The sequence below is a fragment of the Apteryx rowi genome, unplaced genomic scaffold, assembly GCF_003343035.1.
Source record: "Apteryx rowi isolate R43461 unplaced genomic scaffold, aptRow1 scaffold_24, whole genome shotgun sequence".
NCBI lineage: Eukaryota > Metazoa > Chordata > Aves > Apterygiformes > Apterygidae > Apteryx > Apteryx rowi.
The window spans coordinates 1779687-1804019 of NW_020448752.1; the positions used below are offsets into that span (position 1 = coordinate 1779687).

At 61.3% G+C, this 24333-nt stretch overlaps 1 protein-coding gene across 1 annotated transcript; it reads right to left on the minus strand.

Annotated features, from left to right (window-relative positions):
• Nucleotides 1-1636: 1636 nt before the first annotated feature.
• On the minus strand, nt 1637-24103 carry FRMPD3 (FERM and PDZ domain containing 3). Its single transcript, XM_026066335.1, has 14 exons — nt 23956-24103; nt 23764-23866; nt 23160-23205; nt 22828-22932; nt 21864-21971; nt 21345-21476; nt 20889-21008; nt 20411-20547; nt 19397-19523; nt 18786-18875; nt 17070-17249; nt 10959-11103; nt 5345-6166; nt 1637-4500 (listed from the first exon to the last, which is right to left on the minus strand). The coding sequence occupies exons 1-14, from the start codon at nt 24101-24103 to the stop codon at nt 1637-1639; spliced, it is 5127 nt and encodes a 1708-aa protein (XP_025922120.1).
• Between the last annotated feature and the right edge of the window lie 230 nt (nt 24104-24333).

The window sequence follows — 24333 nt, forward strand, 5'->3', positions numbered from 1 at the left end:
TATTGCACTCAGTAGAGGATGCGCATGTTAAAAGCACATTGTGCATTTCCATAACTCCTATGGAAGAACAAGAGATTTCAAATGTGCGTATTCTATAAAAAATAATAGAGATGGGAGGTGGCTGATCGTACGGAGATCCCTGATCAGCTCCGTGCGCTCAGCCAGCAATGGGGCAAGCCAGCTGAGCGTGACAACCCTTCTCGTTTCTGATATCTGGCCCCACGAGGCGAATGCCTTGATCTCCCTTTTGGACATGGGTGCGCTGGGGAGCGGYGCAGGGATCCCTGCGGGGCCTGTCCTCCCCAGGGGTGGATGAAGCGCAGTGAGTGGCACAGTAAGGGCTGAATRCGTAACCTTGCATTTTCTCCTCGCTCTGTTTTGGAGGGTGGGTAGGTGCCCTGAAGCACCAGTTAAGGCGGTCTGATTCATTAGGTCTAGAAGCTAGACTGGGAGGAGGAGGGGAACCTCAGGGTATGAAGAAAAACAATTAGGAATCATTTTTTACCATTCATCTGGAAGTTAAAAAAAAAAAAAAAAATCCAAATAAACATCCATCACATAGTACTAAATAACACTTCTCATGGCAGTCAGTCCAGCAGAGACAGAAGAAGGATCCCAGCCCCTCGCACGGAGGGCAGCTCCTTCGGGAGATGGCAGGCGGCACCGCTTGGCTCAGGAGGAAGCCGTGGATCACAGACAAGACTGAGCTGGGGTTCCCCTCTAACGGGCTTTGCAAAAGGGAACGGGAGGGGGTTCGGGCTGAGCCTCTGAGGCACGGACCTACCTCCGGAGATTGGGGTGGAAGAGGTCTCCTCTCAGCTGCTAGCCCAGCTCGTGGCTTGCAACGATCACGGAGCAGGCGGGGTCCCTGCAGGCTCTCTAACGGGGATGCAGCCATCCAGCAGAGGAAGGGGAAAGGCTCCCTACTCGGACGCGTTTTGCACAAGTCAGTGCCTGTGATCGGGGAGAGCGCGCTGGCGCCTCGGCCGTGACAACAGAGCCTGCTAGGGGTCTGTGTCAGGACCAGGGCATCCTCCCCAGGCTAGGACTGCTTCCCAAGCCCTAGCTTAGCAGCAGGGGCTCGCACCTTGGAGATCCCCTCTGCTGCTAACTGTGTTGCATTTGTGGGCCAGGGAGACCCTGGAGGCAGAAGAGCTGTTTACGTGGCAAGACACTGGTTTGGCTCCRAACTAGACCGCTGCCCAAGTGAAGCCAGGAGATCTCAGCTCAGTTCCTGCTAACTCACTGGCCCGGCACGCTGTGACAACGGGAGACAGTGTCAGGTCTTTGCACGAGGGAGGCCCAGAACCGCGCGAAACCAAACTAGCACGGAGACGGGGTGACTGCGCCTCCCGAGTAAGGTCATTGAGAAGCCAGCATGGGAGAGCAAGCAGAGCAGCTGCTTGAGGCCCCCGGACAAGCTGGTGGGACAGCTTGCTACAGGGCCTGAATTTACCCTTCAAGAACTCCACCAACATAACCATTCATTCTGTAGAGAAATAAAAGAATGTCTTGGCCACTGGAAACCCCAGCAGATGTGGGCTTTCCAGACACTCATCCTCGTCAGACCTACGTGATACGAGAACCACTGACGCACGGCTTGGCACACGCTGGCTTGTTGGTTTTCGTAGCTGGCTTACTTATTGATCAGTGTCTTTAGGGAGCGTGTGAGCGTGCTCATAACAGTGGCGACCGTGGCTGACTGGCGAGCTAGCTGCTCCACCGTCTGCTGATGGCTCAGCGTTCTGGCCGTGGACTCCTCCGCCGCCCGCAGGAGGAAGGTGTAGTTTCTCACCACTTCCTCCACYTTGGTCAGCAGCTCTTGGCGCTGGGACTCCGAGCGCACGATGTACACCAGCCTCACAAATGTCTCGATGAGGCTGCTTAGCACCTGGAAGCTGCTCGTGATGGCGGAGAGCATGTGAGTAGGACTCTTGTCGACAGCTGCCACGCGGCGGCAGGACGCCCGGAACTCCTTGAACTTGAGGGCGAGTTCTTGCTTGTATTCAGCCAGCTGGGAGATGTAAGGTTTGCAGTCCCGGACCTCAGGGCTCACCACACACTGCCTCAGGATAGTCAGGAGCTCGTTGGTGTCCAGCTGCACTTGCAGAAACCCATCTGGCAAGCTGTAGGCATGGCCTCGAAGCATGTTGATTTTTGCCAGGCTCCCCTCAAAAGTGGAGGTCCTTAAATCTATTTCCTGGGTTTGACTACCATTGGGACTGCTGCAGGCTGTTGCATCTAGAACCTGAAGGGTCCTGCTCATGACTGGGACCATCTGATTGTTCAGCTTCATTCCTGGGAGTATCTGCATGGGGATGGAATAGGACAGCTCATCCTTCTCACTCCCATCATCCGCAACATCACATTTCCTGTAGTAGAAGCAGTACCGGATGGAGCAACACTTCTCATCCTCCATATCTTCATCTCGCAGCTCAGCAGGACTTGGATACATCTCCTCCTGGACAGAGAATACTGCTGAACCTTTCTGGTTCTTTTTCTCCTGTGCGATTTGGACATAAGATGGATCAGCCACTCCAGAGGCTTCCTGGATTTTGCTTTTCAGAACAGAGCCATGGATGCTGGGCTCAGACTCTTTCCGGAGGCCCTTCTGCTTTACGGTATAGATGTTCTGGTAGATGTCAGAGGAGAGGGATGTCCTATCAGTCTTATCTATTTCACTGACACTGTAGCGACGCAAGAGCTTCTTGTAGTGCGGAGCACCCATGCATTCCCCCCGGGAAGTGCACGTGGTCAAACACGACACACTGTTCTCTGGATCTGACCGGTAATCTCTGGACTCTAAACTTGTAGATCGTATCCGCTTGCCCTTGGAAGGGCTGCTCATGCTTGTCAACCTAATTGCTTCTGCCTGCTTCTGGTCATCAGTAGCTTTCTCCCTCCCTCGCCTCTCCAGCTCTGGCATCACCAGCTGGTTAGGGGGAGGCCTCACCCCCCTGCAAATCCGCTTGCAGTCACAGCTGCGTCTTTGCTCCCTGGACATACCTGGGACTTTTTGCACAGGACTGCTCCTTAGCTGGCAGCTGCAGCGTCCAGGGGCAGGAGGATGCAGATACTCCTGTGGTGGGAGGTCACCTTTGCCCTTTGGCTTGAGCAGCTCTTCAAGGAATTCCAGCTCATACTGCTTCACCTTCTGCAGCTGGGCCTGCCGCTCATCAGTCTCTTTCTTCAGCCGTGTAGGAAACGTTGCAGAGAATAGGTTCCTCAACCTGAAGGGAGCTTTTGGAGCTTTGGGTTTAGCTGGGATATCAGCATTTTGATGGGTCACCTCCAGGACTTTTTCTACTTTTTTGGAAGGCACAGTGCTGATCTGCAGGCTCTCAGGCCTGGGCACCAGCTGGATTGGCCCTTTGGGATCCTCACTGGTGCTCCTGAAAGTGCTACCAGGTGATGGAGAGTGCAGACTGCCACTCTCAACTTTTAAACTTTTGGCTGAATTTTCCTGTTGCATTTTCTCTCCTAGGTTCGAAGGAGCCGTGTGTCTCTGAAAGACAAGGTTTGTGGCTTCCCCCTCTGCCTTCTGACCTGCATCTCCACTTGGAGCTTTTCCCAGGGGATCTCTACTCACTTTTTGCTGGTAGCTTTTAGAGGGAAAAGTCTTACTAAGCATCATTTCCTCACCTGCTGAGGCAAGGTGGGAAGTTTCAGTCCTACTGCCAGAAGCTTCTTTAGGACTTGCAGAAACTTCACTATGCTGCTGCTGAGAGAGCTGCTGCTGCTGCTGACAGTTGCATAATGTGTCTTCAGTTTGTTGACCTCCTTTAAGTTTCAAAGGCTTGCTGCCGGATGATGCAAAGCTGCTGGTCCCATTGATGTTCTTGTCTTCTTTTGGAGTTGCTATCACTTGGGAAGCTGAGCCTTTTGCATTTGCCACTTGCTGCAGAGCAGCTGTAATGAAGGCTGGGGTTACACCACTTTTCTGATCCAAGAGAAGCTTGGGACTTGGCCTGACCTCTTTGGGCATCGTCTCTCGTAAATCCTGTGCCTGCTCCCCGCTCAAGGCTGCTGTGGTGTGCAGAGATACCTCGAAGGCAGCTTTCTCATGGCTGGCACCTTTGCATTCAGAAGGTGACACCAGAGCCCCCTTGTTCTGTTCATTGAGCTGGGGGGACAGCACTGGCTGGACAGCCAAGGTGTAGCTCCGCTCAACGTGCTGCTGCTCCTGTTTGCTCTTGCAGTTGGTAAGATTGGGGCTTTGGTGAGAGAAATCTGGCTTCAGCAAAGGGCTCGGCTCCTGGTGGCTGAGGGCGTAGGGCGAGGTGAGAACAGCTTGGGCAGCACAGCTCTGGATTCGGAAAGGCAAGTCCTTTCTTGCCAGGAGGTTTTCTTTGTTGATGTGCTGTGCAAGGAAGTAGGCTGCATTCTGGTGCTGCTTCATAGCAGAGACCATCTCCGAGACATCAGTGAGCTCTGAAGAGTTGGTTTCGTGGCCAGAATCCAAAGATGACTCAGGAGTGATGGCAGCCAGGACAATAAGACCTGAGGAGGGACACAAAGAAAAACCCACGCCAATGCTGTGTTCATGTCGCATCGCTGTGCGGAGGAGAGAGGAACTCCATGCGGGAGGAGGGACCCAGGAATGCCGAACACAGCATCACAGCAGAGGAACTGCAGTGACTTCCTCCCACTAAGACTTAGCATGTTCAAGAGAGATCGTTTGTCAGCACTGAGCTGACTTGCTAGCTTAATTCAGCAAGAGCGCTTGGCCCAGAAGAAGGTCCTGGGAAGGGTTCCAGGGTTAGGAATAGCTACGGAGAGCTGTCTGGAGCAAAAAGGAAAATCTGGCAACAGCTGCTCTGCCATAGTGAGTGGGCAACCAGGGGAGGACATCATGGGGCTGTGCAGCCAGCAGGCTGGTCCCAGAGAAACCCATCAGAGAGCAGGCTTGCTCTGTGAAGGGTTCACACGCTGCAAAACCTGGGGGTGAACCTGAGAAGACCAAGGGCCGAACATACCAACCGAGTGGGGCCACAGAGAGGAACCTATGCTCGCAGCGCTGATTTGTTAGTGCCTCACTGCAGCAACGTGGCATGCAGACTACCGCAGATATGGGATAACCAAAAGACTCCTTCAGCCACCATCAGGAAGAGGAGGATTCCCATCTCTGGTTCTTAGAAATCTGAGCAACAGTTTGGCTGCTCATGCTGGACCCTGTTGCCACAATTTAGTTTTCATTAGAAAGTGCCCCACGATCACTTATTGGGAGGGTTGAGAAGAGAGAAGACAGGGAGGAGAATGAAGGGAAGGATATTCTAGGAGATAGGTAGAAGGATATTCTATAGAAAGGCTACAGGGAAAAAGAAAGGCACAGTGACTCCAGTACCTGCTGTCTGCTGTGGTGGGGGATGTGGACAATCCTCTGAAGCAGCCAGGGCTTCCAGAGCCTGCAGGGTGGACACCAGGGCATCATCCARCTCTTGGGCATGATCTCGGACTGTCCGCGTTTGCACGTTGTCTATCAGTGTCACGGGGATCTCATCGTACAGGAGGCCGCAGAGGTGCCGGCCCTGTTCCTGGCTCTGGGCAGCCGCCCGGCGCTTGGGGTCGTCCTCRTCCGAGCTGTTGTCTCGGAAGCCAGGAGGGGGGGCAGCGATGGCGGGGAGCAAGGACGTCGTCTCATCTTCTTCTTCATCGCTCCCAGGAGGGGGAAGCGACATCAAGTCCACCATGTTGTCATGGGCGCTGCCAGGCTTGCCGCCTTTCCGCGAGGCCAGACGGCTCTTGATTTTGGCTTTGCAGGAATCACAGCAGAATTGCGAGGCATCGCTCCTCGAGTGGGTGTCGATGGTGTGGGCCCTGGCCCTACTTGCACAGTGGTCTCGGTCAAGGCCATCTGGGTCGTACTTGTTTGCAACACCATCATAGCCTTGGCCAGAGCTTTTGGAAGTGGGGTCAGATTTGGTCCTGGGACGAGTTTCCTCAAAAAATATCAGGTTTTCATTGATATCTGTCCTGCTCTCTCTCTCCTTCCTCTGCTCTCGCATGTGCAGGTAACAAAAGCTGACGAGCTCCGAGTCCGAAGCCCTGCCAGTTCGAGCCCTGGCTTCTCCGGGGCTGGAGGCAGTGCCACCCACGAACCCGCTCTCTGTCTTCCCCGCGTGCCCCGCTGCGGCGGGCCGGTGCAGATTGTGCGCGTTGATATAATCTAAACCCAAAATCACAATCGCAACATTAGGAGCGGCACCTGGGAGAAGGGAAAGGGGATGGGAAACCCTGGGGAAGCGTTCACGCGCTCTCTGCCCTGCAGCCTGCGGGGTCACAGAGACGTGCTCCTGTGCCCTGGTCCACCTTGCCCTGGGGGCTCCCCCCGCGGCCGCGTGCCCTGGCCACCTGGCTGGCTGCTTTTCCAGAAACGTATCTCCCATCTAGATGTTGTCTTCTGCAACCCGCTGGGCCTGTCTGCCACTAACGAATGCAAGAATAAGAGTCCAGCGTGAGGAAATCATGGGTTGGAAGGCATTTCAGGGGTCCTGCCTATACCACTGCTCTGAGGCAGGAACACCATAACTAAACCATCCCTCCTGAACACGCGTGATGGAGGGAAGCCCACCCATTTGCACCTCATCATCACCAAGACCAGGAGGGGGTTGCTGACAGGGAAGACAAGGGAGTTTCTGGCTCTGAGCCATCAACTCTTCCCTGCAACAAGGAGAAAAGGGAAGAGCTGAAGGAAGCGGAGGGGACAGAGACATAAAGAGATGGATTTGGTGGATGTGGAAGATGTCCCTGCTAGAAAGAAGCAGAAGACCGTGAAGTGAAAAATCTCCTGGAGGCTGCTTGTAGCCTTGAGTCTGAACTCAACTCGGACTGAGCTGAGCTTGTGCTGCGAGGCCCCAGAATCGCTCCTTGCTCTGCAGCTCCAAGGAAAGCCCACGCAGTGTGGAAGAAGTGGACATGCCTTTTCCTCTAAATCAGTAAAGTCTGGATTCTCATCAACAAAGAGCTGTTGAACATATTTTAGTGAGGCCCTTCGGTGTGGCTGGGGCGTAGCGATGGCCGAGTCCAGAAGAGCCTGCGGGCAGTGACCATCCAAAGGGTGGCTCGAAAAGATTTAGGAAGCAGCTGAACATCAGCCAGCAAAAGCCCCGTGCACACTGACCAGGACCTGCTCTCACAAGCTCCAGTGAAGGAGCAGGTCACCTCCTTATGTGGTTTGTTCCTGTGTCCCCAGAATGATACATGTTATAGAGTTTAAATCGTATTAATTTTATAAAGTTTAATATTGTGACATTTATAACGAAGTATAGATCCTAAAGCTTTTTTTTTTTTGGCTAAGAATTAGATCAATGACACTGTGCACCTGCAGAACAATTGATCACTGTCCTTTTATAAACAACCTTTACACTTCAGAAAGATTGCCTTGGTCCTCCTCTCCGCCTCCTCACCCTTCTCTTTCCTAGGCTAGCCCCACCACATGCCTTTAACCTTTCCTGACCTGTGTGTTTCCTCCACGTCTCAGCCATCAGCAATATTCAGAGGGCAGCAGAAGCAGCACGCCTGCAGGCATGAACGCGGACCCTTGCTCAGCCTGCCGGTTCCTCAGTTATACGGCAAGAAGGAATCGTTGTGATCCTTTTTGCATAGCATCGGCCAGACCAGGCCATTTTACTCAGCCGTTCCYGCATCGAGCCCAGCAGAATACTGCTAAACCTTGTGCAATTATTGTCTTTTAGGGAGACATCCAGTTTGGCTGGACTGACTTTAAGCGACGGAGACTCCACCTCCTGGTTGGGTGCTCCCATGCCTCCTTCCCTCGCTGCTGAAGCTCAGCACATTATTTCTGCCAGTGGCTGACAGCTATCGGATCAGGCTCGCTCAGAAACAGCCCTCCTCTGCTGCCGTTACACGTTTCCCCTGCAATAGCCTCCTCCTGCTCCTCTCTGCCGTGCAAGGCAGGCACCTGAAATTCGGCTTGAACTCCTGGCCGGTGGTCCAGCCCTCCGCAGGGGCATCCGTCTGCATTACGAGTTGAATTGCGCAGCTGTGCTGCAAACGGGTGCCAGGGGGATGCAGGCTCCATCTTACCAAGTATAAATTAAATCAAATAAATCCTAATTAAATTCATTAGCTCAACAAATTGGACGATTTGTCTCCCAAAACGCACATTTGCGTTACACTGTTCATCACCTGCAATGTGCAAATCCCAATGAAAACAATGCATCTCTCATGTACGGACGTGCTGGTGCTGGGAAACGGCAGCCCTGTGACTCAACGCGGGGCTGCGGCAGCGCCGGGAACGCGCTCGGCGATGGGCGGCGGCGGGGCAGCCCTTCGCGTGTCTGCAGCCAGCCGCCTCCAACAGGTCGCGCCGGGAGCCCGCCCCGTTTGGGATRAGAAGCCAAAGCGTTTAGCCGAAGGAAAGGCTGGTCCCTGCAGAGCTGCAGCCTGCCGGAGYGCGCCTGGTTTGTGCTACGGCCAAAAAACCGGGCTCTGCAACGCAGCTGCCAGTGCTTCCGGATGCTCCGCGGGAGAAAGTCCCAGCAAGGAGCGGAGGCAGCGACGCAGGGCACGGAGCTGCTTTGCTAATGATTTCTGCTGTGCGAGAGGAGGGGGGCAGGAAGGTGCAACGCTCGCGCAGCTACAGCAGGGCATCGCCGTTCCCGCGGAGGGCGAGGATCCGGCATACTGCTCCACGGGGAAATGCGGGGAGATGGATTCAACTGACAGCATCAGGACAGAGCACGCATTTCTAAAAACGTCTGCAGTTTGGCAGGAGGTTTTAATGGGCCTCGGGGAAGACGGATGCGCTCCTCTCCCAGGCAAAAAGCACAGGTCGGGACTCGACTTTACATTTCAGATTTTGGCACAGCCTGTCTGCAGCCTGCAAAGTCAAAGCCTGGGCTAACTTGACTCATCCCAGTGGGGCTTTCCTATCATTCCAGCAGAGATGTGCTAATGATCGACAGTCCCTGCTCGCTGTGATCTGCCTAGCTCCTGACAGCTCAGTCTGCAACTGTAGCGAGACCGAAACTGTGGGCAGACTTTGTTTTCTCAATACAAGCCAAATTCACTCCTCCTGCATGACGCCTGAGCAGCTGGGCTGAGTGTACGAGGTCTGCAGGGAAATTGCTTCATTGCGCTGGGCAGAGAGGATTTTATTGTAGCCCCGAGGAGACAGCGGCCATCCAGAGAGGGGCCAGCTCTCCGATCCGAAGTGCCTGGGTCCATGGTGGCATCACGGTCCTGCCTGTACTCAGGCTTCCCATCACACTCAGTCCAGCCGCCCCTGCAAACTGACATTGTGTTTTTTGTGACTGTCAAGAAAAGGGCAATATCTACTATTTCTTCTGACCTAAGTTTGGACCGTGCCCTATATTAAGCAAGATCTTACCGATGAAAAGTCCCAGCTGTTATCGCTGTTGCTAGATTGCGGAAAAGCATCTCTTGGACATGCTGAGCCGCTGGTAACGGTGGGAACTCTTCTGAGATGCTCTCCCTTTCCTACTGCATGTGTGCGGGCTTTCCTGCCTGTCCCCAGGCCCTGGAAGACCTTTCCTCCTCACCTACCATGAAACACTAGCTCTTACACCAGCGTGTGCCAGCCTGCCCCCATGGCACAGCCCACCGGCCTCCGAACCCCTCCGAGCCACGGGTCCCACATGTCCTGGTAGCCCATCTTGGGCTGACCACGACCCGGGGAAGGGCTGCTCTGATGACAGCCACTTCGCTTGAAAACACCCTTCACTTACAGCAAAATGTGACTAAATGTATTTTTTTAGGCTGTCCAGAGCAGAGAGCACAGTGACCGCTGTTAACAAGAGACGCGGGTGAAGAAACGGAAGGAAGCCGTGCTCACGTACTTACAGCAAGGTCACCTGCCAGGTCTCCCCGTGATGCTTTCCTGACTCCTCTCGGGGTCTGTCCTCCCACGCGTGCTATGCCGGGGTCCGGCCGCGCTCCTCAGACCCCAGAGCCCTTCCTTTCCCCAAGGAGCGTGCCAGCTTGTCACAGCTCTCCGGAGCTGCAGAGTCACCCTGGCAGCTCGGGGTCAACCTTCTCGAGGCAGCTGGCAAAACACCGGCTCCCAGGCCTGCCCGCACGCTGCACCGGGGAGCGGCTCCCGCCCCCGAACCTACGTTTTGTATTCACCTATCCACGAACAAAACGTACGCGACACACACACCCCTTGCACGGGATAACGGCAGGGAGCTCGTGGTTGGCTCTGGCCTGAAGTCACTCTTGACAACAAGCAATCGTTTTGAGGGTGACGGGGACCTGCAACCCGTCTTCAAGGCACAGAGAGGACGTGACCRCTGCGGCGCCCAGACCAGCCTTCTGCTCCCCGCGTCACGCCGGCACCCGACGAGCCGAGACACCGAAACTCCCGTCCCGATGCAGGAAACCGGGCACGCTCCCAGAGCCTCCCACCCAGCTCCAGCACCCGTGCTGAAGGCGACGGTGCCCAACGGCAGCCGGAGAACTCTCCCTGGCTGAGGGCGCCCGTTCCCGGTGGCCTCGGGAGCCTGCAAGCTCCCGCAGAGTGCCGGCTCCCAGCCAGCGTGCCCGTGCCGYGTCTCTGCAGGAACACGCAAGCTGTTCTGCGAGGACCCAGCGTTTCGCTGGCAGCATTAGAGGACTTTGCAAATGGCAACGCCTCAATCTGCCGTAGGAGCCACCAAAACAACACCCGCGCTGCTCTACGCTTGCCAGGAGGCAGAAACAGCTCTTATTACTTTCTCGCAGCCGGCGACTTCTGGGCGTTCAGGGATTTGCCCGAGCTCACAGCACAAGCCAGAGCTTATCCAAAATGATGCCTCGTCTCCCTATTCCCTGCTTTCCGGTCAGAAGGAGGCCTGTGGGTTCTCCAAGGGGAACGGGAGCAGAGGGGAAACGCCRGAGTAACCCATCTCCTCCTCCACCGCCACAGACCCCGGGCGAAGGGGGGGAGGAGGCAGCCGGGCAAGAGGGCTGCGCGGAAAGCAGAGGCTTAAACGTACCTGCCTTGATAATCTGAGGCGGCGGCGGCTGGCTGGGAGGTCTCGAGAAGATCATCTTCTTGGAGTCCACCAGGAGACGGCAGTAGCCTGCGATCAGGCAGGCAAAGTTGGTGGCTTCAGGCCACTCCATCAGCAGCACCAGCGGCTGGAAGGCAAGAGAGACGAAGCGTGTGAGGGCTCAGCGGGCGCGAGGGACGCGCTCCAAAGGGGCCGGGCTTGGGGCCCTGCGCCGGTGTCACCTTGCGCCGTTAGCACCCGCAAGGGAAAAAACAAACACGCAGATGTACGTCCTTGCTCCAGAGCGCCCAGCAAATCACCGCGCGTGACAAGGTGCCTCGCTTCAGCTGTAATTCCCTGCCGGCTTATTCCTCTAGGAGCGATTAAAGAGGTGCAAGCCACCTCCTGTTCCCTGCAGGGCACAGGCGCGTGCACGGCAAAGCCCTGATGCAACTCGCTCCCGGTAATTTGTCTGCACGTCAATGCCCCAAACCTACCTACAAGCACCAGTATTAACCGCCAGGCCCYGGGGAGCTCGGGAAGCTTGAGGAGTCCCCAGATCCCAGTCCTTTTCCACGGCAGGCGCCGCATCCCCCTTCCGTAAACGAAGACATCTGCTTCCAGTGAGCCGCACAAGGGGCGAAAAACCATTACGGCCCCCCCCAGCCACCGCTCTGAGCCTGGCGGATCTCATTCAAAGCCAACCCTTTGGAAAATTAGATCCGTGCCTAGGAGCAGATGGTGTCTTCTGTTCTAGGAGAGCATTTATTCTCCTGCTAAAAAAGGCCTTYGCTTTAAAGAGAGGAGAAAAGCAGACACGAGCCAGGCGCCAGGTATAACCCCACGGCGCACCGCAGCGGCAGGCACGGAGATTCCCCGGCTCGCTCGCGGAGGCGGCGCGGGCACCAGTCGTGCCGGGGCACGCTGCTGGCAGGACAAGGGCCCCCGGGGACCGGACCGTCCCCGCGTGGTCTCCGGCCAGATCCAGGCCCCCAGCGCTGCCCAAAGCRGACCAGAGAGACGGAAAACATTTCAGAGCGCCTTCGATGCCGGTCGTACGGCGGCTCCAGCCCCCCTCTGCCTTTCGGGACGAGCCCTGGCCCAGACGGCGCTGACGCCCGCAGGCAGGACAAGCGGAGCTGCGTCCCCAGGGCACCGTGGCACCCACGGCTGGGGCCGGTGTCGGCACCAAGGGCCCCCGGCAGCCCGGCCCCGCTGTCTGCTTCCGAGTCCCGCCGGGCTCCACAGGGACATCCATCACTTCCCACGCGGAAAAGTGCTGCTCCCAGAGAAGAGGCTGGAGGTGCTGGCAGGTCTCTGCTATTGCTGCGACTCCCAGCTTTTAAATGCAACAGCCAGCTCAGGATCCAGAACTTGTTTATCACGCCCAGGGCAAAACAAGCCCCACTTAAAGCCATTTAAGCCCACGCAGCGCGGAAGGCACTAAAGCCATTTCTGTTTTCTCGTTTTACGGCCACGGGAGCTCCCAGCGCCCTTTGGCCAGTTCTGTGCTCGGTTCAACAGCTGCTTTACTGAGCCATCAAGCAAACCCCGACCCATCCTGGCAAAGGAAGACCTGGCCTCACCGTACATCGCAGCCTGGCCTACGCGACACACCGCGCCTGGGTGYGCGGCCGCGAGCCCGGCGCGGTGCCGCTAGCTATCCGCAAGCCCTGCTAGCCCGGGAGCAAAGCTCGTCGCTCCTCAGCCGCGGTGCAAGACGGGGAAGAGAAATAACGCGCCAAGCGAGCGAGGCTCTGCTTCGGCTGGCTTGCCGAGGCTGTGCAAGCATCACAGCAGATAAAACTAGGCCGACGCAGATCGAACGGAAAGTATTAAGACGGAGAGAAGGRAGAGAAGAGGATTCTCCGTGCGGCTCGAAGGAGGCAGGAATGCAGCGGTGAGGAGGGGGATGACACCTCTTAGCCCAGCTCCAGGCTTGACATAAGTGATGAAAGGTAACCATGTGTTCCCGCGCTGCCATATGAAGCATTCTTAGAACAAGTGCCTTCCACCCAGGGCGAAGCCTTCCTGGGTTTTTCGAGCCATCTGTTGAATAAAGAGACATTTGCACATTTTTTTCTCCCTCTGTTATGCAGCAAAGAGGGTTTGAGTGCTGACAACAAGAAACCAAGCAAAGACCAAGGTGAGAGAGGAAACGGCTGGTGATTATCCGCTAAGGGATAATTAAATTAAGAGGCCGAGACCCGCTGAGAATCCTCTTTGCAAAGGCAAACCGGGGGAGGCGTTGCCACCACGCAGGGCCGCCGGGCCAGACGCACGCGGCTGGTCCTCGCGGCCACCCAGGCTGGTGGCACGGAGCCAGGGACATCGCCTGGTGAGGCGCGGACACCCTATTTCCRCCTTAACTCGGCTATCGATCGCAGTTTTAGGACACTCCCAGCCATTCAGGGAGTGAGACTGCGGTTTCTGGCTCGCGAGAACCGATCTGCAGATGGGTCTACCTGCAGCGAGCCCCAACAACGCAGGCTGGCGTTTCTTGCCTATGAAAAAAGCACAAAATACATCAGGATGAGCAAGCGCAGCCTCCAGATCGGCTCCCTGCAATCAGCACGTTGCACGCTGCAGTTAATTGCAGCGCTCGGCTCTGCAAGGGAGACGTCTCAATACTGATTAGCTTTGCAGCTTAGCGGGGGGGCCTTAGCTATGATTACTCCCCTATGCCGGCAAGGGAGCGGTGTCGGAGTTCGCCTCTAATTGTCCAGCATTCAAATATAGTTATTACGGATTAAATCGCTCCATCGGCTGCGGGCTGCGAAACCTCAATCTCGCTTTTCTTCAGACGACGGCGTTTCAGAATGGCTTAAGGCAAAGAAAACTGCTCAGATCAATTCAGCTCGGAGAAGCGGAGCCCGTTCGGCCCGTTGCCACTCTGCAGCACGGCGGAGGGTCGGATCAGATGGGCACGACGGCCTTTCGTTCCCTTTAATTCCCACCGGTGCCCGGATGCAGCCCGCAGGCCCCCGAGACGCCGTGATCCGTCGCCCCATCTCGGCGCAGCAGCGGCCGGGGGCCTCTCCGAAGCAGTTTTTCCTTTGCTTTCCTTCCGCGGGGGCTAAACAGCCGGCTGGCTGTGGGCTCTGCCGGGAGGCACGGAGCCGATCGCCCCGGCGCCTTTGCGCGAGCGGCGCTGGGCTGCTGCGCCAGCTCCGCAGGCGGATGCACGGATGCACGGATGGACGGCGCGGTGCAGACCGCAGGCACGCTCGGGCGCTTCCCATCCCGGCCGTCGCCCGAAGGAGTTAACGGGTCGGGTCAGAGCCCWCACAAATCGGAGATCTGCCGTTTTGCTTGGCGGGAGAGGGAACATCTTGGCCCCAACGCGGCTCAGCAGCTGGAGGAACCCCCGCCGGCTCCAGCCCCGCGTCTCGCAACCCCAGCCCGCGGCGCCAAGGCTCCGGAGCAAAGCAGCTTCCGCCCCGCAAACGATTTCTTAGACGGACGCTCCTCCTTTTCCTCCTGCACGGCGCCCAAACGTGTCTGCGATCCGCTCCAGCTCGCTCGTTACCTGCAAACGCTGCCCGGCTCCTTCCCCGCCAGCCCATGGCGGCGGCGGCGGGACGCGCGGGTCCCCGGCCGCGGGCTGCTCCTGCGCCCCGACCCTCCGCTCCCGCCGCGCGCCGGCCGGGCGCTCGCAAATTCAAAATGGCCTTTGCGCACCGCTCCTGCAGCCGCCGCTTAACATCTGCCGTTTCCACAGTAACCCGGCGGCTGGCGGCGCGCGGAGAGGGGCGGCACGCAGCCGGCGCCGCCTCGCTCCCGTCCCAGCCATCCTCCGGGCGATGCAACCCCGGCCGGGCAAAGCCCCCGGGGCCGGCGCTCCCTCCCCGCTGGGGTTATCCCGCCCGGCGGCGCGGCTCCGGGTGTCSGCAGGAGCCAGGATGCCGCTCGGAGCATCACTCCCCGGGGGTTTGCAAATCACGGAGGATGCCGGCTTATTTGCATCCACGTGCTCAGTGCAGCAGAAACACCGCAGTGAGCGGATTAAGCCCTTCAAGGCAACGGTCTTTTCGCCGGCTTTTCTCAGCCCGCCTCATCCATCGCTGCCCGGCGCGGCACCAGCGGACGCCTCATTTTGGAGCGGACGCTCCGGTGTGGAAACCCAGCCCCCAGGATGGCGGCTAAATGAAGACGGATAACGGCAGCCTCTCCGCTGGCAGGGCGCTGCGGAGCCTCGCAAGCGGGATATTCTCCAGCGGCAGGGGCGGCTCTCCGCGGCCGCACGGGGAGATGGAGCCGCCGGGATGCGGGCGCACGTGCGGGAGGGTGCGCGCAAGAGCTGCCGGTTGCGAGGCTGGCCGGAGGGGAGCCAGGAGGATGGCTGCTCCCGCGGCGGCAGGCGCCTCGTGGCCTCGCTCGGAGCTAATCCGCGCCGCACAGGCTGCCTCCCGCGCAGCATCCCGGGACGAGCCGCGGGGGAATCGCCACCTAATCCCCAGCGGATGGGCGCCAGCATCCCTCCAGCCTCCGGCGCATCTGTCCGTGGCGCGGCCGGTCTCCGCTTCCAGGGCTGGGAAGTGCCAGATCAGCCGCTTGCGCGATGCCGAACACCGTCATTGRCGTATTAATGCCCCAATTTGCACACGCGCACGAGGGGCGCAGGAGCCAGGAGGGGAGGCCACGACGCGGATGGGACATCCCRACCGGACCGGCTCCGTCAGACGGCCCGAGGGAGCCGCGAGGGGCTGGCGGCCCCGGGCAGAGGGTGCTTCCAGCCTGCCGGGCTGCAGCCGGAGAGGCCCGAGCGGAGACGCCGAGGCTGGAGGGGGAACCGCAAGCGCAAACCGCGGGCTGCACCCGAGGGGCCGCAGCGGGAGCGGAGGGGCCGAGCGCGGCCCCGGCTGAGGCTGCCGCCGATCCCGCTGCAGCGCAGCACAGCCCCGGGAGCGGGCACGGCGGCGGCGGCAGCGGGACAGGCGGCGCGGGGGGGAGGCTTTGAGGAATTAATGAGCCTGGTGGGAGGAAGTGCTAAAATCCACCAGGAGAGGAGGCAGCAGGAGAATCCTAAACAAATCCACCACGCTCACATCTGCGAGGCTACGGCTGAAACGGAGACTGCAAGGAAGGGGCTGCAGAGAGCGCGGAGGCTTTGAGACCCCCCCGGGAGAGGAGAGGAGATGCAGAGGGAGCCTGCMAAGGAGCTCAGCTTCGTCAAGGACGAACGTGGCGGGAGCAAACCGGACCCGCTCGGCGGTGGGCTTGTGCACGTACCCCCCGCCACGGCACAGCCGTGGGTCCACGCGCCAACAGCGACCGCAGCTCCGCCGTGCCGATGCTGCGTGCTCGTGGCAAGAGCCAACCTCTGCCCAGCACTAATTCAACCCAAACTCCACCCTAACTCCGTCCTGTCCAGGAGACRGAGCAGGCTCGGCAGATCCATCACACCACTGCCTCCCAGCTCCGTCCTCTTCCCCCGGCGGGGACTTACGGAGGCAGTGCAGGAGGCCCTGGACAAGGCGGACGGCTACCTGCCGGCAGCTCTGCAGGAGATACGTCCTGGCTTATCAAAACCCGGGGCGGCTGCGGTGGTGGTGTGTCCTGGTGCCCTGAGCCTGGCGCCCGCGGCCCGGCGCCGGGAGCAGCCCCGCGCGGGCAGACGGGTCCCTGCGCCGCCTCGCTCCGCTGGCCGGAGCACGTTGCAGGCGCCAGCGGGCTGGAGGCGGCTGCTTTCCTCCCTCCCTCGAAACCTCCCTGGGCAGGGCTGGTGCTCACGAGGGTGAGGATGGCAGAGCCAGAGCCTGGCACTGCCGAGACCCCTCCGTCCCGCTGGGTTACGGCAGTGCCGCTGCTCCAGCTGAGCCATGCCCGGGCTTCRGCCGTGCCCGGACGCATTTCCAGTTCATTGCACACCCCGGCATCAGCTTGACAGCCTCCGCAAGCATTGCTAATCCGCGAAAAGCCACCAGTCCCCTCCAGGACCAGCGTTCGCCCACRGTTCCTTGAAGTCTCCAAGCAGACGCTCCAGCAAACCAAGGCGCATCCGTGTCYGCAGCCCTCCCACGGGCGAGCTCGAACCCCGGCCGGCCGGCGCGCTCCGCAGCCTCGGCGCCAGCTSCCGGCCCCCGCGCAGCCCCCGGCGGGACCTGTGCCTACCTTGGCATCCAGGATGCTCGTCTCCACCCGGGCCACCCCCTGGTTCTCCCGGAACAGCTGGATCTTGCTGACCTTGCTGAACTCCGACAGCACCGTGGTGAGGTTGGTCTTCAGGTCGATGACGTGGCTGATGCCGTGTCGGGGGCCCACCAGGAGCGTGGTGGCCGGCTGCTTCTCGTCCTGCGAGCACGACCGCGCGGACAGAGGGAGACAGACGGACAGAGGTGAAGAAACGCGCCCGGCGGCTGCGGCGCCGTGCCGGCTCTCTCCGCAGAGCCGAGCCCGGGTGCCGCCGGCTCAGCGGCCGGGTGGCTTGCGCGGAGGGAGCGGCAGGCGACCCCCCTGCCCGAGCCCCTCCGCAGCGCTGGGAACGGCGCGCGGCGCGCCGAGGCTATTTAAAAGCAAAGCACCGAACTGACCGTCCGCATGAAATATTCAGGGCTGCTGGCGTCGCTACGGGAAAGGAAGAGCATGTTACAAATCTGACTGATCTGACACTGCCTCCGAGGGAGGGAGGCGGAGGAGGGAGCGAATGAATTTTATAAAAGAAGAAGGAGAGAAGCCTCGGCTGAAAATAGAGCCTTCCTCGTCCTGGTCTGCCCAGCGAGGATGCTTCAAGGCAGACCTGGAGGTGAGGAGGAAGCTGGGCAGACCAGGGTGGAAGAGAACAAGCGAATAACTACTGTTGATGATGATTTGCCCGATGCTCCCCGTCCTGGCAGCGTCAGAGCCGCTGCTCTGACCGCTCGGCCACGGCGCCTGCAAGACACCGGGTGGTTCAGCCTTTCCTTCTTACCCGCAGCCCTTTGAGCTGCGAGGTAGGAGCTCTGCACCATCGTGGAACAAAATAAATCGCAGGCTGCAAGAGATGAAGGCAAGGAGGCACAGCAAGGGAAGCCAGGGAACTGCCAAGACCTCGGCCGTGGGGTAGAGGGACGATGGCGGAGAGGTGGCACTTACAGCATGGAGTGGCCTGGATGGGAGGTGGAGCGAGAGGGATGGAGATGGAGAGGTGAGCCAGGCAGCGGGGAGCCTTAGCAGGTCCTCCGTTCTCCTGTTTGGCTTGGTGGCTTCCCTCCTGCCATGGAGAAAGCGAGGTGGCTTGGGTGAGGGGTGGAGATGCCTCTGATGGAGATGAGGGTGGAGCGGGCCACGCCGGCGGCAGCTTCCCCAGAGCCACCAAGCAGCGGCCAGGCTGGGCCGCTGCCGAGGGAGACGTTACGGCCAGCTGGTCTATTCCCTGCAGGGACCAAACAGGGAACGCGCTGGCCTTTGCCAAGGATCCCCCTCCTCCGGGATGGACGGCAGGACGCTGCCGGGCCTCCCAGGTGCCGGAGGAGCGGGAGACTGGAGAGCTGTGACGAGCAGCCCAGCGGGACTGCGCAGACCCGAAGGCCAGGGCAGAAGGAAGGTTTTAGCCTGTGCCCGAAGCTACTCGGATCTCGCCGAGCAGACCAGCTCATCACCCAAACCAACAGAGCAGCAGCTCCCCGACCCTGCGGCGCCGCGGATCCGTCCCACCGTCAGCAGCGCTCTGACGGCCCTTCCGGATGGGCTCTGAGCCCGGCCGGGGGACGGAGCAGGAGACCGAGGGAAGCGTCGCACGGAGCGGTCATCTCCGTGGACGTCACGGGCCCATCTCGCACGGCTCCTCGCGCCAGCCACGCACGCAACCCGGGCCAAGCGCCCCCCCAGCCCGYGCCGGAACTGCCATACCAGCCCCACGGTGTTGAAGAGGACGCCGGCGAAGGTGGGCAGCTCRTTCAGGATCCTCAGGTACTGCAGCTTCGCCTGCGCCGCCGACACCTGCGGAGACACGTCACCCGCGCGCTCACCACCAGCGCGGCGGGCTGGGCGCAGCGACGCCGGGGCGGCCGGGACGCGTGGACGGATTCCCGGGCTCCTGTCGCGCTCCGGCACGAGGAGCGGCGGCGGTGGAGGGGGATCTGCTCTGCAGCAGCCCCACGGGGGGACCCGGAGCAGAGGACGGCCCGGGAAAGGCGCAGGTGCTCAAGCACCGGGGGCCACGTAGCTCCCGCCRGAGAGCTCCGACCGCCGCCGGCACCGAGGCAGCTGCTCTGCAGCCTCAACCAGAGCTTTCCGGGCTCCGGCAGCCCGGAGCACAGGAGCAGGGATGACCGCAAACACGGAGGTCTCCGGCGCGCGCCGCTTCGGCCAAGCCCAAAGTGGGCTCTCGGCTGACGTCGCCCTCGCCGCAGCCGGGGACAGCCGGAGCGGCCGTCGGGAGCGCAGGCGGGACGGAGCCGAGGATGTCCCCCCCCCGGGCAGGCGCGGAGAGGCGGGGGCCGTGTCCCGGCTGGGCTCACCTTGGGGCCRCCGGGCGGCTGGCTCTGGTGGGCTTTCAGCTGCTGCGAGAGCGACTTGCGCAGGCTCTTCTCCTTGACGAGCTGCAGGAGCGAGGGCGGCAGGAAGGGCTCCAGGCCCCACTCCTTCCTGCGGGGAGGAGAGCGGCCCCAGGCGGAAATGGTGGATCCGAGTCCCGGTGAGCCGAGTCCCGGGGGCCGCGTGCCCTTCCCGCCCRGGCTGCAGCCCCTTGGTGCAGCCGAGCCAGAAGCCGCTGCCGACGGGCAGCCGCTCGCCGAGAGAAGGAGCCAGAGCCGTGGTGACGCTTCCCACCATCCCAGGCCGGGCTGGTGACACCCTCCCCGCCTGGCTCCCCACGGGGCGGGGGGCAGCGAGCCCCCCGGCTGTGGCCGCGCCGGCCTGGGGACATGCTCGGCTCTGCACCGAGCCCGACACCGGCTCTCCTTCACCCCCATGTTAAGGGRTGCTGGGCAAAACCCAAACCCCCTTGTTCCGAGGTGCCACCAAGTTGCCATCTCCTGCCCTTCCTCCCTGCRCACCCGCAGGTGGACTCGTGCGGGTTTAACACGACCGGTGGAGCCTCAGCAGGAGGTTCCTTGAAGAAGYTGGTGACGGGCTGGAGTCAGAGAGCCAGCGGCTATCCCTGCTCCGGATGCCACGTGAAAAATCAGCCCAGGTTCCCACGGGCACGGTCCTGGGCTGGCACCCAACATCTCCACCAGCCCTGGCAAGGCCATCGCGCGTGGCTGCAAAGCAGCGTGCGTGGGTCTTGCCCGCCTCCGTGCACGGCCCCACGGAGGGGTCGGGGAGCGGGTGTCACCGCTGCCAAGCTGCATCCCACCGGCCAGCCCCAGCAAGGGTCTTGGGGCACCTCATGCTCGGCACCCTGAAACGTTGCTGGGAGCCCCCCAGCGCCCTGTTCCCTGCAGCCTCCCCGGACGGACGGAGGAGAAAGCCCGGGGAGGGGACACCGAAGCCAGACGTGGGGATGGCTGGGGAAAGGGAGCAGGACTCACTCCACGTTCTTGAGGGAGACCTTCTGGCTGGGCCGGGTGGCCGAGACGGTGATGTAGATGTGGAGGGCGGCCAGCCCCAGCAGCATCTCTGGCTTGGGGTCCATCCCGAAGCGCTCTCGGATCACGTCGTTGCGGCTCTGCGGGCGGAGAAGAGGGTGCTCAGAGACCCAGGGGCCGGGCGCCCGCAGCACCCCGGGGTCCTCGCTCCTGGAGGAAGGAGCACGCTGCGTCACCGGCACAAGCCTGCCGCTATGGGCGAGCAACCGCCGCCGGGGCTTTCCCTCTGCCGTTGGGAGCACGGCAGTCCGCCCRAGGGACACCTCCGTGGGGGAGACACGACGTTACAGCCCAGCCTGGACAGGCGCCCGGGCCACGAGGCACTGCCAGCTCCCAGCTGCCAAGGCAGAACGTGCTGGGTAGCACTGGGAGCACTGGGAAGGGGGCTGCGGGGGGTGGGGTGGGGGTCCCCATCCCCTACCTGGATGTACAGGTACTCGAACGCTGCAGGATCCCGGCGCAGCAGCTCCACGGGGTCTTTGGGGAAGAAGCTCACCCGGAAGAGGCATCTCATGCCCTGGTAGTGCGTCCTCTGCACGACCTGCGGCGGGAGCAGACGGCAGCCGTGAGCCCGGGGCCTGCAGCAGCAGCCTCCCGGCTCTCCCGGGCGCCGAAGATGCTCATGGATGCTGTCCTGCCCTGCCGCTCCCGGAGCAAAGAGCAGCTCCGCGCTGCTGCCAGGAGAGGGAGGGGAAATCCTCCCGTCATCCCCCTTTTTGGCCCAGACCATCCCATCCCTCGTGCCCCGGAGCCCGCGGGTCCGTGCCGGGGTGAGGAGGGGCTCAGCCGCCCCCACGGCACAGCTCCCGGGAAACCCGCCCTGCTCCTGGCCGGGGGCTGCGGCCAGCGCGGCGGCATCCCCTCCCCGGAGCCTTACGTGGGCCAGAGGCTGCTTGTCTTGGAGAAGCAGGAACCGGTGGCTCTGCTCCGGGCTGGAATATTCCAGGACCAGGGCAAAGTGCTCGATGTGTCTCAGGGAGAGACGGTCCTGCAGCGTCACCATCACGTCCTGCAAATGCCATAGGTGGATTTAGGCGACCCTCGCTGCAGGTGACGGGCCCCCCGGCACGCTCCGGGGTCACGCTGCAGCAGATCCGGGGGGGATATTCCCAGCCAGGCAGGGACCGACGCGAGACCCCGTTCCCGGCAGCGAGACTCCCGGGCACGTCTATCCCGGCTGGAGGGCTCACAGCAAGTCGGGACTGGGGAAAAGAGGAAAACASCGTCCCTTCCAGCGGCAGAACGCATCCTGCAGGGAGGCTGAGGGGCTGCTCATTACGTGGCAGCAGCCCGCGGCCGGCCGAGCGCCGCTGCAGGGTTTGCGCGCGGAAGCGGGAGACGAGGAAAAACGGCTCGGGCGGCGGCGAGGCAGCGGGCGGGGAGCGCGGGGGCCCACCTTCACGGTGGTTCGGCCATCGAACGTGAAGGACTTGATCTGCCCGTTCTCCAGGAAAACCTTCAGCACGTTGGGAATGAGGAGGAGAGCTTCCTTCTTCAACATGTCCTGGCAGGCAGGGCCGGCGGGAGGGGAGGACACGGAGGAGGGGGGCACGGACGGGGAGGGGAGGGGAAGGGAGAGAAGGAGGGAGCAGAGGGAGGGAGAGCGGATGTCAGTGATGGAGTGGCTACGGCATCCTCCGCTTCCCTGGGATCATGCGCTGAGCGGCATGTTTCCCTTGAAAAACCCAGCGTCTCCGCGGAGCGATTTAGAAGCGCGGAGCCCGAGAGATTCGGAGCTGCCGGGTGCAGCCGCCTCCCCAGCTCCCATTAGCGGCAGCGGGAATTGGGCGTCCGGCTCCAGCAGCCTCCTCCCGACGTTCGGCCCCGTCTCCCGGCGGGACGCGCTGGCGGCGCCGGTCCCCCTCTCCGGACCCCCCGCCCCAGTTCAGCCCGCCTGAGGCTTGCACGAGCCCTGCGCTAACCCACTCCCGCCCCTGCGCAGCGAGCTGAGCGAAGGCTGATTTTTTATAGTGAGCAACGTTTGAATCAGATAATTACTTAATTGATTTTGCTTAAAAATAGAATTTGCTAGAAGCACTATAAAGCTTTTTTTTTTTTTTTTTTTTTTTTGTACTAGTTGCTGCTTAATAAAAGCTTTCTGCAATTAAGAGATAATGTCACCGGGCAGGAACGCTGCTGCAGGAGAGCAGCTTCCCGCTGCTCCGCAGAAACACCGCGGCAAACCCGCCCCGCTCCCGGGCACTGTTCCGAAGCCTTTGGCACCGGGTTTGAATCCGCACAACCCTTCCCTAAGGCATCGGCACTGCCCGGCCGTCACCCTTGTGCAGCCGGGAACCTCCAGCCGGGGAGGGAGAACCATGTGGGAAGGGGCTACGGAGGGAAAGCRGGTCAGGACTTACTGGGTCCGTCTCGCCGACCGTGACCTGTTCGGAAAATCGGACCTTCGCCGGGTTGGACCTCAGTTTGGCCTTCTTGGCTGCGCTGATGAAAGCAGATTTGGGGGACTGGAAAGAGAGCACCGGGTGAATCGGCGCAGGGCTCGGGAAGGAGGGGCACCGGCGCCGCCGGAGGATGCTCTGCCCGGCCCTCGGCTCCGGGATGCCACGGCGGCGGGGCGTCCCCGGGCACGGCGCGCTCTCCGCCTGCCCCAGGCGCTCCTCAGCGCCTCCTGCCCGTGCTCTGGGTTAGCCCGCAGCTCGGGGACCTGCGCTGGGGGGACGCTGGCTCTCACCTGGTGGGCGTGCAGGACGGTGAGGACGATGAAATCCTTGGCGTTCCTACGACGGAAAGGAGAAGGGAAGGAAGGGTTCGCTCGACACACGCATACGGCCACCAAGAGATGGAAACGCCGTCAGAGGGAGCTCAGCGGGCAAATTCTCCCCCACCCGGCCAGATGGTGGCCGAGACCTTCTGGTCTCCTTGAGACGGTTCTCGTGCTGCGGGTGCCCACGTGCTTCCTTCACCCACCTCTGCCCCGCTCTGCTGTGCCCGTGGAAGGGCTGGGTGAGCTGAGCCGGGCGCCTTGGCCCGGCTTTGTCCACAGCCCCATGGTGGTCTTGCTGACCAGGACACCCTGGCCACCTCTCATGTCCCCAGGTCCTTCCCGGCCAGTGTCCAGCTGCTCGGGAGCCAGAGGCTGCAGCCCAGAGGTGCTGGGCATCAGCCTCGCCGGCATGGCTAGGTTTGGCTCATAACTAAGGTCTACACAAGCCCTGCCTGGACATTATCCAAGTCTGGCTCAGCCTGGTGGCTCAGGAGGTCCCCCCGGGTGGGGACGTGGGTCCATGCTCGGCTCCCGGCCATGTGCCCCGGGGCCGACGGCAGGGCGTCCTCACCTGACGAGCTCGATGAACCGCTCTCGGGGGGCTTCGCTCACGTCCTCATCGTTGATGGCCAAGATCTGGTCTCCAGCCAGGAGCTTCTCCTCGGAGGGGCCGCCTGCCGGGGCRGAGCGGTGAGAGCCGGGCCGGYGAGMCCGGGCAGCGGGAATGCCGCCCYGYGCCGCGCCGCGCGCCCGCCCGCYGTACCTGCCGTCACCGAGCGCACCACCACGGGCTTCTCGCTGCCGGCCACGAAGCCGAATCCGTAGAGGGGGTGGCGCTGGATCGTCACCTGTCGGAGCGTGTCCGAAGGCAGCTGCCCACATTCCATATCATCGCCGCGCTCCTCCGGCATCACATGGCTGCGCCGTGTGGCGAGGGGCAGGCGGTGAGCGAGCGGCCCCATCCCTGCTCCCCCCCCGCTCCCCGCGGCCGCCTTCCCGATCCCGCCGCGTTCGGGCACCCGGCGCCAGGACGAGGACCGGCAGGCCGGAGCGCGCGAGGCCGCAGCGCCGCGCAGCCCAAGCCGGAGCCCGGAGCGCAGGAATGACCCAGGGCCGGCTGATCCGCGGGGGGCGCCGGGCT